Source organism: Procambarus clarkii, chromosome 74, assembly GCF_040958095.1.
Source record: "Procambarus clarkii isolate CNS0578487 chromosome 74, FALCON_Pclarkii_2.0, whole genome shotgun sequence".
Classification (NCBI taxonomy): domain Eukaryota; kingdom Metazoa; phylum Arthropoda; class Malacostraca; order Decapoda; family Cambaridae; genus Procambarus; species Procambarus clarkii.
In genome coordinates this window covers 11,468,708-11,485,756 of record NC_091223.1, presented here as the reverse complement: position 1 = coordinate 11,485,756, position 17,049 = coordinate 11,468,708, and the positions used below count along the sequence as shown (strand labels likewise).

The following is a 17,049-nucleotide window of genomic DNA, read 5'->3' as shown; positions in this document are numbered from 1 at the left end:
TACACCCCACCCCGACCCCGAAACCCGCAGACGGTCAGGAGCCGGGAACAGGGAGAGAAGGGGCGAACAGCACCTAACTAAAGTGGGGCAGCCCCTGGGCATCCAGGTAGGAAACCAACCTAGCGCATTGCAGCAACCTAAACCGAGCTTGCAACGCGGAAGCCGCCTGTACTCTGAACAGTAAGGACATCAGGAGAGTACTGAAGAATAAGCAGAGAACACATCTTGCAAGACTCTGGGTCAAGGTGTTAGTGACCCCAACAGGCAGCATGACGAAGGTAAAAGTGGGGACTGTCACCCTGAGACAAGGGCACACCAACCAACAAACCCGCACAAGACGGGATGGAACCCGGAAGACACATCCAATAGTCCACTGAGCCCCGACAGGATTTTCCAGGGCCCTTATTGACTGATAAGAGAAGCCCGGGCAAGGTGTTGTTAACCGGTTAACACCCAAGCTAACAAGGGGTAGATGCAACACTGAAAACCCGTGCGATGTGTACAATCACGGGAGCCTAGCAAAAGGCCACCAAACCCTAACAGGGGAACTATAGCCACACTAGGCTGACCCCGGGAAGGGGGGGGGAGCTGCGCAGATGGCGGCGCGGCGACGTGTGACGCCTTACTCATTTGCTCGTTTCTGTTTGGGGAGTTCTATTCACTCGTTCGGCTTTTAGTAACAATTTTCACCAGAATAGAGGTTTGTTTTGTGATGCCTACCTTTCTGGGTGCCTAACCCAGTCAATGGCAGACATAGAAATGTGTCTAACCACACGGGGGTTTCTATAGGCTATTGCTCCTCGTGCCTTTGTGAGGAGGGCCAGGTTCTGGCTCGTGGTCCACGATAGGTCCATAAATATAACTGATGCCATGAGAACTCCATAAACATGACTGATGCCAAAGTATGACATTAGCATATCAGCCTGGATAACTCTGGGAAGCCAATGGTAATCACAAATAGGTAGTTTCTATCACACACACACACACACACACATATAATTAGTAGTTTCAAATTGTTATACGACAAAGCGTACTGGGAAGACGGGACACCACGAGCTTAGCTCTCATCCTGTAACTATACTTAGGTAATTACACACACAAACACTCAATATTGGCAAGATCATGGAATTCACTCATAAATATTACTTAATTGACCATTTGATGCAATAGGAAAATAGTTAAGGATTAAATTGTATTTTGTTAACTAAAGCAAATGGAAAGTTTACTTTGTGTAATTTCTGTTACAGGATTTATGGTAAGATCCTTATAGTAGTGTGGATCACTTCTGAACAATCTTCAGAGAAATGTTTCAGTGTTTATGTAGTTCTAAGCCTATATACATAAATATTTGTTCTTATAATATGTCTAACTCCTGTACCTTAAATATATTATTAACTACAGTAAAGCACTAATGGTATTTAGACTTTTTGTATGGCCCTGATTTATTTCATGACTATTGCCCTTTACTTTATCAGAAATGGACATAATATATGACCCATAAAGCTTGTTTATAGTAAAGCTTCTGTTAATTAATCATTTGCATTGCATAAAGGTTGAGAAAGGAGCATGGACAAGCTAGTGGAGACTGCATACAGGAAGTGACAGCACAGCAGGTGAGACAGCTGAAGAAGAGATGGGGGATAATAATAATGAAAAATCAAAACAGAAAGAGCCTTACCGGATTTGATTACCGAAGTTTCTAAAGCGGGAAAGTTTACGGTGTCTTGGCAGTTCCTCCATACCTCTGGTGGGCTTCAGCATCAGTTGCTCCTGGAGAAGAACACACATACCACATGTCATCACTAGTACTGTAATAATGCATGTTTACTGTCATAGGAGAAAAACTACTACCACAACATGGCAGTATATGTATTGGCAAGTGTTTGTATATCCTGGTACACATTCCCTGTGTGTTTGTATAACCTGCCACACTCCATCTGTGTGTGTATGTCCTGGTACACACTCCCTATGTGTTTGTATATCCTGGTACACACTCCCTGTGTGTTTGTATAACCTGCCACACTCTCTCTGTTTGTATTGTATATCCAGGCACACACTCCATGTGTGTGTGTATATCCTGGCGCACACTCCATGTGTGTGTGTATATCCTGGCGCACACTCCCTGTGTGTGTGTATATTCTTGCACACACTCCCTGTGTGTGTGTTTGTATATTCTTGCACAAACTCCCTGTGTGTGTGTTTGTATATTCTTGCACAAACTCCCTGTGTGTGTGTTTGTATATCCTTGCACAAATTCCCTGAATTTGTAAACCCTTGTACAAACTCAGATCACAAAACAAAGTTTTTGTAATTCTCAATATCTGTCTTTAAATGAGCTAGTTGATGTTTCCAGATTCGTTGGATTAATTTTTGTAGATTGCTCAGGAATTATGTGGATGGCTTGGGACCAGGTGGATGATTCAAGAGTCAGATGGATCAATGTTCATGTGGTTGTTTCAGAAATCAATCAGCTGATTCAGTATTCAGGTCACTGAGCTGCATACCTATTATTCCTTAACAACCCCATGGTGGGGTTTGGGCATCTCCACCATGGGGGATCCACTATATCTGAAATAGTGTGGCCATGATGGAGCGAAGAATTCTGGCAATTTATGGGTATTGACAGAGCAGTTGTCTTGCCACAGTCTGCTCAAGGCCCACTGGAATCAGGAGTAGCTGAGAAGATCCGTGCCCACCACCCTACCTGGGTGGTGGGCATTGATGTGAAAATTAAGTAACTGTATCGCATCTGTGTTAATTGAATAATTGGTCACGCAAATCCCAGTGCACCCCCACTAACTCCCAACCCAAGGGAAAACAAACGGTCACAGACCACTGGCTTACCTTAAGGGCAAAGACCACCCCAAGCAATATGTACACATTTACCATGTATCATGCTAATTTATGTATATATACAATCAATTTACAGACTATACACTGTCACACACTATATACATTCACCATCAACACACTCAGAACACCGCGAGTGTGAGCAGCCACACCCAGCCAGCCCTCCCTCAATCCAACATCTTATTCACCAACATCGCTCCTCCCACCATACTGTTATTGTATTTATTACACAATTTACACATGTTATATATACCTATCTACATGTTTTATTTACCAGAACTATGCAAGTAAGCCGGTATTGTGTCCAAACAGTACAGTGGCCACCATACACTGCATGACAAATCACACAGCAGACAGCAGACGACGCCACAATTACGACGTCACCGCCCTCACCAAAATAGCTCCTCACAACATACTCCTGGTGCTGTTATTACACTATTCCATACACTGTATATACCCATGTACATGTGTGTTCCCCATAGCGAACCACGAAGCTAGTACGGTGAGCAAAACAAGAGTTACTGCCACACAGTGAGGCTACCTCAATTCTCTTCCTACCTCCCTCCCTCACCAAAATTTCTCCTTCCTCCGCACAATGCTCATTATAACCACAATCCTGGTCACTAATACCTGTGAATGAATAATTGACCACAAGTTTATTTTGAAAAGGAACCTAAAAAGTCGTTTGAAGATTCCTAGATGGACGAAATAATACTGTGGTGCTGTGGCTAATGCTGTGAACATCGTGAACAGCATTGAATCACTGATATTTGAACATTGTACCCAGTCATTATCACACTCGGGCTCTTCTATAATACTATCATGGCTAAATAAAACAGATTATATATATATTTTGACAATATTAGGCAATGCTGTGGTCACACGCTGAACAGCAGTGCTGTGCGCTCATGCTGCAAGCGCCAGCCTTGGTTGCTCACTCACTACTGAGGCTCTGACACCCGGCAATGTGGACCATGATTTTTTTTTAAGATGGCGTCTGTTTACAAGACCCCTGAGGAAGCTGATGTGAACCCCATGTAGCAGCGGGAGTTTTGAATGGAACGTGAAAAATAAAAACACCCGGAGGCGTGTTGCGCACCCGAAGCCTGGGCCTGCAGGCGCGTTGCGCACCCTAGCCCTGGGCCTGCAGGCGCGTTGCACAGCTAAAGGGTTAAGGGTTAAGAACATTGTGCGAGGAGCCTATGCTACATTTTCTTACTTCAGAATTGCTTTTAAATACATTGATGGAGAAAAACTAACAAAACTGTTCATGACTTTTGTTAGACCAAAGCTGGAATATGTAGCGGTTATATGGTGCCCATATCTTAACACTTTCAGCCTCCCGGCGAAGGTAAAAAAAAAAGCGGTATGTGCTCACGGCGTTTTGCCGCGTAAGCGTAAAAACAAAAATGTGTATACTCTTTTTACTCTCCTGACCTTAGTTCTCGAGCTACATATTTCATTTTGGTACCAACGTGTTCGCAATAAAATTCTCTAGAAGAATGTCAGTAAAAAAAGTAACGAAACGTATAGGGATACCAGCACCAAATAAATAACTACAAAGATGACTCGCCGTGAGCGCCCAACAGCAACAAAATGTTTTTACTCTTGGGATTGTTATCACCTCCACACTTGTCCTACAGCGTTAATTTTGGTATCAATGAACTCGCAATGAAATTCCCAACACAGTGATATGAATATAAACGTAGAATAATGATTGCGGCCCGCCCTCAAGAGTGTGGGAAGTGGTGAAATTGTTACCCGGTATCGGTGACGGGACAACTCATAGCGCTTTGAAAGTTTATACTTATTTCACTCTCATGGCATTATTATTCTATGTACGTCATTCATTTTTGTGTCAATGTGATCGCAATAGAATGTTCTATGAGCCCGTAGGTAAAAAAGATCAACAAAGCGTAAGATAGAATAGCGCCAAATATAAAACAACGCTGGAACATATCAGTGAGAGTCAAACACACACGAAATGTTTTTCCTTTGTTATGTTTGTGAACCTTTCATGAACTTATTGTACCATGCAACCTATTGGTGAGAAAGAGCCTCATGGCGCGCAGTTTGAAACAAACCCAAAGTAAATCGGATAAAAATTGAATTTTATACAAATATTTTAAAAGAGGACATTAATTTATGTCCACCTAGCGGGAGCGGGTAGGTGAAACAGGACGCCGGGAGGAGTCCTCATCCGCAGAAAGTGTTAAGCAGCACATCAACAAATTGGAAAAGGTACAATGACATGCCACTAAGTGGCTCACAGAACTGAAGGATAAGAGCTACAAGGAGAGGTTAGAGGCATTAAATATGCAAAAACTAGAAAATAGAAGAAAAAGAGGCGATATGATCACTACATACAAAATAGTTATCATATTAATCATCATCATATCATATTTGTTGGAGACCATCCAAGACACTGGTCTTGTTCTCACTGCCTCTCTCTCCCAAATGACCAATAGGGGCTTGCACATGTTCCTGCCTCCCCGGTTCCAATAATGTCTCATCCCTATACATGCCATACACATTTCCCAATACTTCATTTATATGTCTTATAATGTTCCAGGCTGTTTTTCTACATTTAACACAGTTGTTTCTCAATATTTTCTTGCATTACATCTGCTTTTTTTTTTAACCATTTTATCCCTTTTGTTTACATTGGTTTGTAGGAGATTACATATTCCTGTTGAGATGATGCTCTGTGCATCTGAAAGGGGTCAGAGTTCCAGGCTGTTTTTCAACATTTAACACTGCTATTTCTCCCTACACAAGGGTCTCTCTCTCTCTTACACTGGGAAGACAGGACATCATGAGCGTAGCTCTCATCCTGTAACTACACTTAGGTAATTACATGCTAGTCAGATGACATCACCACCTGATTCACCATAATGTCTCCAAACATAACACACCTATCACTAACTCAAGGCACAAAGTTGCTATTATTATCAGCATCCTGGTCACTAAATCCTGAACATGAATAATTTTGCACGTTTATTTTCTAAAGGAGCACAAGGGTGTTTCAGGATGTGTAGACGCACCAAACCTTGAGATAGCTCACTCTAGATTGAACCACCTGACTCCCGAACCATTCTACTGGACTCCTGAGCCATTTTTCCCAAAGCCTGAACCATTCTGTTTGATTTCTAAACCTTTCTGCATCTTCTCAAGTGGTCCTCAGTCCCAAACAACCAAATTTTATATTCTTTACATAATAAAATATAGCAAAAAAACAGACCACCAAGAGAATTTTTTTTTTGATGAATGGCTAGCAGAAATTTCATAACAATAAACACAATAATGAAAAAGCAGATGCACAAAGGGGAACATATTGCATTGAACGTGCATTTTATAACCAGATATGCTAGCATAGAATTTTGAAATGTACAATAACAAGTCATAATAAACTACAGCCACAATTTAATAAGGAAAGCTTTATCATTTTGAGGAGTAAACTCTGCTATTAACTTGCATAACTTGTCTCAAGATGGAGGCAAGCCCGACTGTCTTGAGATGAGAGCAATACCGACTGTCGAGACAAGTGGGCAAACCCGACTGTCGAGACAAGTGGGCAAACCCGACTGTCGAGACAAGTGGGCAAACCCGACTGTCGAGACAAGTGTGCAAACCTGACTGTCGAGGCAAGTGGGCAAACCTGACTTTACAGGTGCCAAGGGATGTCCTTCACATCAGCTCCCACCACCTACCTTCGTTATTTCCCAGCTGACCCTCAAGCAAATAAAGGTTTTCTTACCTTGTAATAAGTCACTTTCAGCCATGTGCTTGTCACTACAATTGGAAGTGATATACTTAGTAAATACTATATGTACAGTACAGGTATTGAAGTATTCCTGAAGGTATTTTCTTACAACAGCTCAAAGACAAACTGCAACTATTGAAATTACTTTTAACTAATAAGCTCTCACACATCAAAATTAATTCAAGGGGATATAAAAAAAAAAAACAGCGTTGAATGTAATGAAACGCCATTTTCTGGGTGAGCCTCGGAGGCTTCCTAGAGCTTATCGGGCTAATGTATGTTATATTAGAACGGGACATTAGCTATGGAGTTCAGACCTACCAGGGACCATGAGCCAGAACCTGGCCCCTTCAGAGAGGTTTCAGAGAGCAATGACCCTGGAAAACCCCCTTGTGGTTGGGGTTTTTCCTTATCTGCCATCAAACAGGGTTAGGCACCCAGAAATGTAGAACACCCAGAACAAAACAAACCCCACATGGTAAGAAACTAAAAACAAAAACCGAACAGAAAGGTATAACTCCCTACAATCCCAAAGAAACAAGCAAACAAGCAAACGTAACACACTACTACCGCTCCGCTCATTCGCACAGCCCTCCCCTCCCCGAAAGGGGGAGGGGGGCCCCGGACCTCACCGCGCCAGCTGCATAACACTCCAGTTCGGAAGCTAAGTTTCAACAAACACGAAAAAACTGCCGACCGGTGGGAGGGAGAGTTGCCAGGGAGCTTCTAGGGACTGAGAGAATGTGCATCTGAGCTCAGCATTCCACTTCACCAGATCTTTCAGGCATCCCTGTGTACAGGAATCGTAGCAGATGTGTGGAAACAGGCTAACATAGTTCCAATCTACAAAAGTGGCAGAAGGGAAGACCCCCTCAATTATAGACCTGTATCATTGACAAGTGTAATAGTGAAAGTATTGGAAAAACTAATCAAAACTAAATGGTAGAACACCTGGAGAGAAATGATAGAATATGAGACAGACAGTATGGTTTTCGATTTGGAAGATCCTGTGTATCGAATTTACTCAGTTTCTATGATCGAGCCACAGAGATATTACAGGAAAGAGATGGTTGGGTTGACTGCATCAATCTGGACCTAAAAAAGGCTTGTGACAGAGTTCCACATAAGAGGTTATTCTGGAAACTGGAAAATATTGGAGGGGTGACAGGTAAGCTTCTAACATAGATGAAAAATTAATTTTCTGACTGATAGAAAAATGAGGGCAGTAATCAGAGGCAATGTATAGACTGGAGAAATGTCACAAAATGAGTACAACAGGGTTCAGTTCTTGCACCAGTAATGTTTATTGTCTACATAAATGATCTACTAGTTGGTATACAGAACTATATGAACATGTTTGCTGATGATGCTAAGATAATAGGAAGGATAAGACACTTAGATGATTGTCATGCCCTTCAAGATGACCTGGACAAAATAAGTATATGGAGCAAAACTTGGCAAATGGAATTTAATGTTAATAAATGCCATGTTATGGAATGTGGAATAGGAGAACATAGACCCCACACAACCTATATATTATGTGGGAAATCTTTAAAGAATTCTGATAAAGAAAGAAATCTAGGGGTGGTTCTAGATAGAAAACTATCACCCGAGGACCACATAAAGAATGTTGTGCGAGGAGCCTATGCCACGCTTTCTAACTTCAGAACTGCTTTTAAATACATGGATGGCAATATATTATAGAAATTGTTCACAACTTTTGTTAGGCCAAAGCTAGAATATGCAGCGGTTGTGTGGTGCCCATATCTTAAGAAGCACATCAACAAACTGGAAAAAGAGCAAAGACATGCTACTAAGTGGCTCCCAGAACTGAAGGGCAAGAGCTACGAGAAGAGGTTAGAGGCATTAAATATACCAAAAGTTGAAGACAGAAGAAAAAGAGGCGATATGATCACTACGTACAAAATAGTAACAGGAATAGATAAAATCGATAGGGAAGACTTCCTGAGACCTGGAACTTTAAGAACAAGAGGTCATAGATTTAAACTAGCTAAACAAAGATGTCGAAGAAATAAGAAAATTCACTTTCGCAAACAGAGTGGTAGATGGTTGGAACAAGTTAGGTGAGAAGGTGGTGGAGGCCAAGACCGGCAGTAGTTTCAAAGCATTATATGACAAAGAGTGCTGGGAAGACAGGACACCACGAGCGTAGCTCTCATCCTGTAACTACACTTAGGTAATTGCACTTAGGCAATTACCTGCACCCTATACAAGTGATGATGAACTCAAGTCAGAAACTCCAGCTGTGAAGACTCGAGGAGAAGAATGAACGAGCCTTATACTGGGCTGGACCGATCTGTTGAAAGAGGTGAAGCCGCAGGAAGACCCTCGGGTTCAGACACCAAGCAAGCAGCGCCTGAAACCAAGGCTAGGCCAGCCACCAAGGAGCCAGAAGGACGACTCTCCCCTGGTAAGTCTCCAAGTGAGCCAGGACCCAGAGTAACAGCTGAACCAGAGGAAAGAGGTACAATTAACCCCGCCTCGCCCAGTCCTGCTGAAAAGCGTCGACCCCGACTGCCTCGCAGTCGGGAAAGGGCGCCACATATACCAGGAGAAGCCTCGATCATGCCGATGTGGAGAGAGCCTCTTCCGGGGGCAGAAAGTCTGGCAGAGCCAACTGAATGAGTTTGCATCGACCGTCCATTCTGTGGACCAGGGAATGAACCAGGACAGGCTGTCTACTAAGACATTGGACACCCCTGAATGTGAACCTCCAGGAGAGCAAAACCCCGAGAACTCTGCAGACAAGTCACTCGAAGCGACCAGCCCCAAAGAGCCAAAGACCGCAGGAACCTCCCCCCTAGGTTCAGACAATGAACCACTGGGGAACAGCCCAAACAGAACATGATCATCGATCCGCAAGCGACCTGAATCTTCTGGAGCGACGTCCACACTGCCGTGAATTCCCGTACTGTGCTGTAAGCCCGACAGAAGGATGAACCCCACTGACCCTGGCTGGTTTGGTGAGCACTGGTCACAAAGCCCCAGCTGAGAGATGAAGCGTCCGTGAAACACTGAGTGAGAACTTGGGGTAGGCGCCAAGGCACTGTGCCCTGAAAAACCCAAAGAGGAATCTGGCAATGCAGCAACCGACACAAAGCCCCCGGAGGCCAAACCCGACGGTCATGAGAGAGGTGGAAGAGACGTTCCCGAAGGAACCAGAACAGCCAACGAAGCCACACCCGACCTGGCGAGTAGATCATCATGACAAAGTTCAGGCTCCGGCACAAACCCTCGAGCAACTGCCATGTGACTCAGGAGCCCATCAGGAACAGACGAAGGTATGAATGCAAGCGAAGCAGAGCCGCCGAAAGCAGAGACAAGGAAACGGTCCAAGCGTCCCAGACAAGACAGTACCTAAGAGGGGAACCAGATGGGACTTCCGCCAGTTCACCAAGAACCTGAACCCAGCGAGCTGGGAAAGCACCAAACCCCTGGCGAGCAGACATGCAGACCGACTGGGAACCCAAACCAGCCAGTCGTCGAGGTAAGCCAACTCCTGAACATCTAACAGACACAGATCTGTTAGATGTTCAGACTCCAACCCCTAAGTCTGGGTCCCTGTAATCAAAACAGGCCAGTCTCTGGGCATCCAGGGCAGCAACCAACCTAAAGCATTGCAGCAACCTAAACTGAGCATGCAACGCAACAGCTGCCTGCACCCTCATATCATGATCAGTAGCTTGTGTGAACTGGAACATGTACAGACAACAAACATCGCACGACTCTGGGTCGAATGAACCACTGACCCAACAGGAAGTATGGCGTAGGCACAACTGGTGAGTGTCACCCTGAGACAAGGGGACAGAGCATCCTTCAAACTTGCACGAAGCAAGAGGGAACTCGAGGGTTCCGTCGAAGCAAGAAAGAACTTGAAGGTCACATCCATTGGACCACAGAGCCCCCGTTGGGTTTCCCAGGGCCTGTAGCCTTCTTAACACACTAAGAAAAGCCCAGGCAGGGTATTGCAAACCGGCGCCCAAGTCTACCAAACGAACTTCTAAAAGCTGGACCCCTGGGATGTGTCCACTCACGGGGGCCTAGCGGGGAATACCACCAATACAGAAGAAAATACACAGACCCAAACAACAGAGAAAGGGGAGGACAAGGCAGACCTCCCCCCCCATCCTCACCAGGCAGGAACAACAAAAACAAAAGAAAAAACCCGCAAGAGGATAACATACCCAGGCGGAACTGAGCTGACCGCTATAATAGGTTAATAGGTGATAACTAGCTGTGCAGTACCCTGCGCCCCTACCAGTGACGAAAACTACCCCATTCCCAGAGACAAACAAGGGGAACAAAAAACCCCAGCTGACCCCAAAGGTGGCCAAGTACCGAGCAGTAAAAGACACACTGGAGGTAGATCCCAAAGTGACTTGTGGAAGGAGGCTCCAAGCCCCAAGGGCAGGTCTTACTGGGCACTTAGGGAAGGGAACCCTAGGCACATGCAGCCCGAGTACCATGGAATATTACTCCTGGCTCACACACCACCAGTAGAGACACCCCCACACCACAAGAAATGGAAGAGAAAAAAAAAACAGGAACCAGATGCACACAATTTCTCCAGAATCTCATCAGCCAATAACTAGTAGTTGGATCACTGGCATGGGGGTCTGGGGCTCCCCCTTCCCCTCCCAGAGAGGGGAAAAGCTATGCAGACAACAGCATGGCAATGTTATAACATCATGCTAGTTTGATCATTTTCGTTTGGGGAATTCTGTCTACTCGTTCGGCTTTTGGTAGTAATAGTTTCACCAGAATAGGGGTTTGTTTTGGGACGCCTACCTTTCTAGGTGTCAGACCAGGTCGATGGCAGACATAGAATGCTCCTGACCACATGGGGGTTTCTATAAGCCATTGCTCCTCGTGCCTCTCTGAGGGGACCAGGTTCTGGCTTGTGGTCCCCAGTAGGCAAGAACTGTCACTAGCTAGCATTACAATGCCACCTAGCTACAATAGTAGCTTTGCAATCTCCATGGCGTAGTGGTAAGATGCTCGCCTGGCATTCAACGAGAGCTTTGTCCTTGGTTTGTATCCCTGTCGGGGAGGATTTACTGGGTGCAAATCCTTAACTGTATCCTCTGTTTAGCCCAACAGTAAAATGGGTACCTGGTTGTTAAAACAAATCTTCGTAAGGGATGTATTCCGGGGAACGTAGGATTAAGGACTTGCAGGCAATGAGTCACAATAACTTGGCTGAAGTATGTTGACCAGACCACACACACTAGAAGGTGAAGGGATGACGAAGTTTCAGTCTGTCCTGGACCATTCTCAAGTCAATTGTGATGAGGGAAGGTGATGAAGACAATAAATAGGCAAGAGAGAGGCGAGGAGCAAGGCAAAAGGTACGAAAGGTAAGATGTAGTAGAGAGGATAGTAGTAGGAATAAGAACTGCAGGAGGCACATTGGCCCATATGAGACAGCTCCTATTCATAGCCACCGAATGAGAAAAGGATAGTAATAGGAATAAGAAGAGGATAGCAAGGGAACATAAGAGTAAACAATGAACAGAAAAAGAAAAACAAAAGGAAAGAGAAAGAAAGATAAATGGAAGGGTAATGTGAGGACTGTCATATGAGGGATTCTAATCATCCTATTGATTGGTCTTCCTCCAAAACAATCTTTCCTGCCTCTACTCTACACAGACGCCAACTTGTTGAATTGGCTCTAATACACAATGTACTAAACATGAACTTGAGTCCTGGCTTTGTTGCTGTTGAATCTTCCCTTTCACAGTATATACTCAAATGCTCTAATCTTTCTAACAAACGTGACCTAACATAAGCTTACCCTTCCATTTATCTTTCTTTCTCTTTCCTTTTCTTTTTCTGTTCATTGTTTACTCTTATGTTCCCTTGCTATCCTCTTCTTATTCCTATTACTATCCCCTTCTCATTCGGTGGCTATGAATAGGAGCTGCCTCGTATAGGCCAATGGGTATTCTGCAGTTCTTATTCCTACTACTATCCTCTCTACTACATCTTACCTTTCGTACCTTTTGCCTTGCTCCTCACCTCTCTCTTGCCTATTTATTGCCTTCATCACCTTCCCTCATCATCCTTCCGCACCATGGGAAGAGCCTACTTTCAAAATAATAATAGAAAGTCTCCCAATGAAAAAGGCTGCCTATGATCCGACAATCCTAAGGCGCATAATAGAAGAGCAAATGTATAGCATAGCAGTAGCAGGAGCCACCCACATCTTCACAGACGGATCAGTTGACACAATACGAGAGTGCTGGCGCTGCTCTTTGCACGACCAGCGTACAGGTATACTGGAGACTGGGAGAACTAGTATCAACCCAAACTGAGCTGTTTGCCATACAACAGGCATTCGCATATGTGATTGCACAAAACACTCGAAATGCAATCATACGCACAGACTCAAAAGCTGCACTTCAAATACTAGGACAAAAACAGTGGAAAGATAACGTGGAAATAATTACCACCATTTTGTATCTTGGAGCAGTCGCTAAAGGCAAAGGACTCAACATAACCTTAAACTGGATCCCATCCCATGTTGGAATCCCATTAACACTTTCACCCGGGCATGACGCAGCATTGCATCATCCGTTTACTGTCGGTAATACCGGGGATGATGCAACATCGCGTCATCCACTTTAAATAATCACCAAAAATCAGGTTTTTATCCGATTTTTTTGGGACTGGTTTTAAAATGCGCACCGATGTCTTCCCATTTTGTTTGTTGAGCCTCGTGGCCCTCAGGCGGCTTGGCACATGCCGTGGGCCCATTGTTTTCGCTCCACTGTTGTGACCAATGTCGCCTCCCCTCGCATCTCAAACGTGTGAACATTTCGGCTATTTTCCGTGGCTATATTTCTTACTGCGGCTTTAGAAACTATCTACACTTACTCCACGATGGATAGTGATCATGAACAAGGCCATTCCAGGAAGAAAATTGCGAAAGAAAGGCTTGAAAAGGGCGGGAATTGGGAGTGTAGCTGGAAGGCGTCTGAGCGCTCACTCGCGGCTAACGCGTGGCCCGTCTTCAACTCGTCGGCGGTTGGAGTGTGACCAGGTTTTTTATTTTATATGCTAATGTTCCTCTAGAGAATTCTATTGCGAACCCATTGAGACCAAAATGAAAGACCTAGGACGAGAATTGAGGTGACCAGAGTGAAAATAGTGAAAACATTTTATCGCGTTTGCGCGCTCCTGGGTAACTCGTTCGCACTTTCTCTGTTTGCTGCGGGTAATTAGCTGGGCGTTTGGAGTTTATATGCATTTAGTGCTGTAGAGAATTCTATTGCGAACACAATGATACAAAATTTAATCTCGTAGGACGAGAATTAAGGTGACAAAGTTGAAGAGAGTATACACTTTTCAGAATTTACACGCGCTCCCGTGACACCCTGGGACCCAAATCGCACAGTTGAGGGGTGGCGCGCGGGGTACGCCAAAGTGTTAAATGAGAAAGCTGATGAAATTGCTAAATTGGCAACTCGTCATCCAGTGATACATAAAACAATTCAACCCAGCCTAGAGAACATAAAAAACATCACCAAAAAACTCGCACACCTCAACAAAGCTTACCTACACCAGAGAATAGCTGAAGGTTCGCCCTCTGCAACATGGTATTTTCAGGCAACCAAATTAGAAAGGTTAAATATCCCAAAAGGAATCCACAGGGAAATAGCAGTTAGGTTATATAGACTACGTCTAGGTTACAGATGCAACTGGGAGATTGGTGAACCCCGACAGAGAGAGTGCATCTTCTGCCAAACTGTTACAGAAAAGCCATTACTTCACTATCTTCTGGAATGTGAAGCAACCAACAACCTTAGAAGAGCTTTAAGAGTTTCTGAATCTTGCAGTGGCCACCCTAAAGCCATCAACACAGCCACTCACCTGGTCAACAAAGTTGTCCACCAGCTGGACACCCTCATAAAGACTGTGAAGCCGTATCCTCCCCCGCGATAACAGCTTGACGATGAAATGCAACCTCAGAATACTGGAAAGAATTACTAAAAAAAAAAAAAAAAAAAATTGTACCACTTACGGGCTATTCATGCCCATGCCACCTCTTGGGTGGCTTAACCCTTAAACTGCGCAATGCGCCTGCAGGCTCACGTCTGGTTTGCACAACGCGCCTCTGGGTATTCAGCGTGTGACCACAGCATCGCCTAATAATGTCAAAATATACATATAACTTGTATTATTTAGCCATGATAGTGTTATAGAAGAGCCTGAGTGTGATAGTGACTGGGTACAATGTTCAAATATCAGTGATTCAATACTGTTCATGATATTCACAGCGCTAGCCACAGCACCACAGCATTATTTCGTCCATCTAGGAATCTTCAAATGATTTCTTAGGTTCCCTTTCAAAATAATCGTGTGGTCAATTATTCATTTACAGGAATTAGTGACCAGGATTGTAATAATAGCAGGATTATGGTTATAATTAGCGTTGTGCGTAGTATTGTGGAAGGAGGAATTTTGGGGAAGGAGGGAGGGAGAGAATTGAGGTAGCCTCTGTGTGTTTGTGTGTGGCAGCCACTCTTGTTTTGCTCACCATACTAGCTTAGTGGTTCGCTATGGGCAATACATATGTACGTGTGTATATAGTGTAATAACAGCAACAGGAGAATGTTGAGAGGAGCTATTTTGGCGAGGGAGGTTACGTAGTAATCGTAGCGTCGTCTGCTGTGTGATTTTTCATGCAGTGTATGGTGGCAACTGTACCGTTTGGACACAATACCAGCTTACTTGCATAGTTCTGGTAAATAAAACATGTAGATAGGTATATATAACATGTGTAATTAGTGTAATAAGAACAATAACAGAATGGTGGGAAGAGCAATGTTGGCGAGTAAGATGTTGGAGTGAGGGAGACTGGCTGGGTGTGACTGCTCTCACTCGAGGTGTTCTGAGTGTGTTGATGGTGAATGTATATAGTGTGTGACAGTGTATAGTGTGTAAATAGATTGTATATATATACATAAATTAGCATGATACATAATAAATATGTGCAGCATATGTGTACACAAGTGTCATGTACGTAACACAGTGTCTTCGGACAGTATGGATGTTTTACTGCCATAATATAGTGTACGTGTTCATTATACATAGGATTAGCACGTAAAAACAAATAAAATGTATTTGGAACTGTGCACAAAAAATGAACAAAAATATATTCGCGGCAACTCATGCCCCCCGCCCCAGGAACGTAAGTCACGGGCGAATGGGGAATGATGACATCACGCGCCAACTTACGGACCCCATAGCAGCCAAAGTAAGTACAATTTCATTTTTTTTTTTACATACCCATACTGAGGGAAGGGTTTTTGACACTTTAAAAAATCAAAATAATTTTTTCCAGAGAATATATTTCCTGCGCACTGTGGGGGGTGTCATATTTGGAGGCAATGCAGTTAAGGAGTTAATCTTTATCAATCAATCAATCTTCCCTCATCACAATCAACTTGAGAATGGTCCAGGGTGGACCGAAACGCCGTCGTCTCTTCACCTTCTAGTGTGTGTGGTCTTGTCAACAAACAAGGACTTGCCCGAAATGCTACACATTCTAGTGGCTGTACAAGAATGTAACGATTCTTGTATGTATGTATATGTATGTGTGTGTGTGTGTATATATATATATATATATATATATATATATATATATATATATATATATATATATATATATATATATATATATATATATATATATATATATATATATATATATATATATATATATATAAAATAAATAGTACTACAATGCTACCTAGCTACACTAGCACTACAATGCCACCTAGCAACACCACAACAATACCATCTAGCTACACTAGCACAACAGTGCCACTTTTGCTACATTCCCAATACAGTACCACCTGGCTACAGCAAAAGGGGGAAGAAACAAAATTTACCTCATCAAGATTTCCTCAACTTTATGAAATAAAGATTTTTCACTAAATTATAATATTAAGAACTACAGTAGTTATGATCTAAGATTGTTAACTGCACAGAAACAAAATGATATTTGTCACTTCAAGTCCATGTCAATTCTTGCATCGCATGGAAAGGTATGGGTTTTTAAAACAAGTATTCCGGAAGTGTAGTGTTAGAACTTCATTAGCAATATCTTGCCCTGAGGCACAGTCAGCTGTCAACAGTGTCACGAGTAACACAACTGATAATGTCACGCATCAACTACACTAACCTCTTGAGTTTCCTCGCCAGATGCATCAACAGAGCCTTGGCGGGTCAAATACTTGGAGGGAATGGACTCCCCTCGAAGAAGTGGCCTTCTGCGACGGCCGCCGCGGCCCCCTGCAGAGTTGCCATCACGTCCATGTTCGCCTTCGTGCAACCCTGGCTCCACATTCTCGCCTGGGCTGGAACTGCTGCCTACTGGGCTACAATGACAGGATCCTCAGTTTCCAAAT

At 43.7% G+C, this 17,049-nt stretch overlaps 1 protein-coding gene across 13 annotated transcripts in view; it reads right to left on the bottom strand.

Annotated features, from left to right (window-relative positions):
- The window catches only part of LOC123767372 (uncharacterized), a 648,238-nt gene that overhangs the window by 64,936 nt on the left and 566,253 nt on the right, over positions 1-17,049 (bottom strand). For 9 of the 13 annotated variants that reach the window (XM_069312920.1, XM_069312922.1, XM_069312923.1 and 6 more), the window contains 2 exons: positions 16,824-17,019; positions 1,679-1,770 (listed from right to left, as the gene is read on the bottom strand). In XM_069312920.1, the coding sequence (XP_069169021.1) occupies positions 1,679-1,770; positions 16,824-17,019 (288 nt within the window). Of the gene's footprint in view, positions 1-1,678; positions 1,771-16,823; positions 17,020-17,049 lie in introns of those variants that run through there. The other 4 variants (XR_011224571.1, XR_011224570.1, XR_011224572.1 and 1 more) reach the window with 2 other exon arrangements.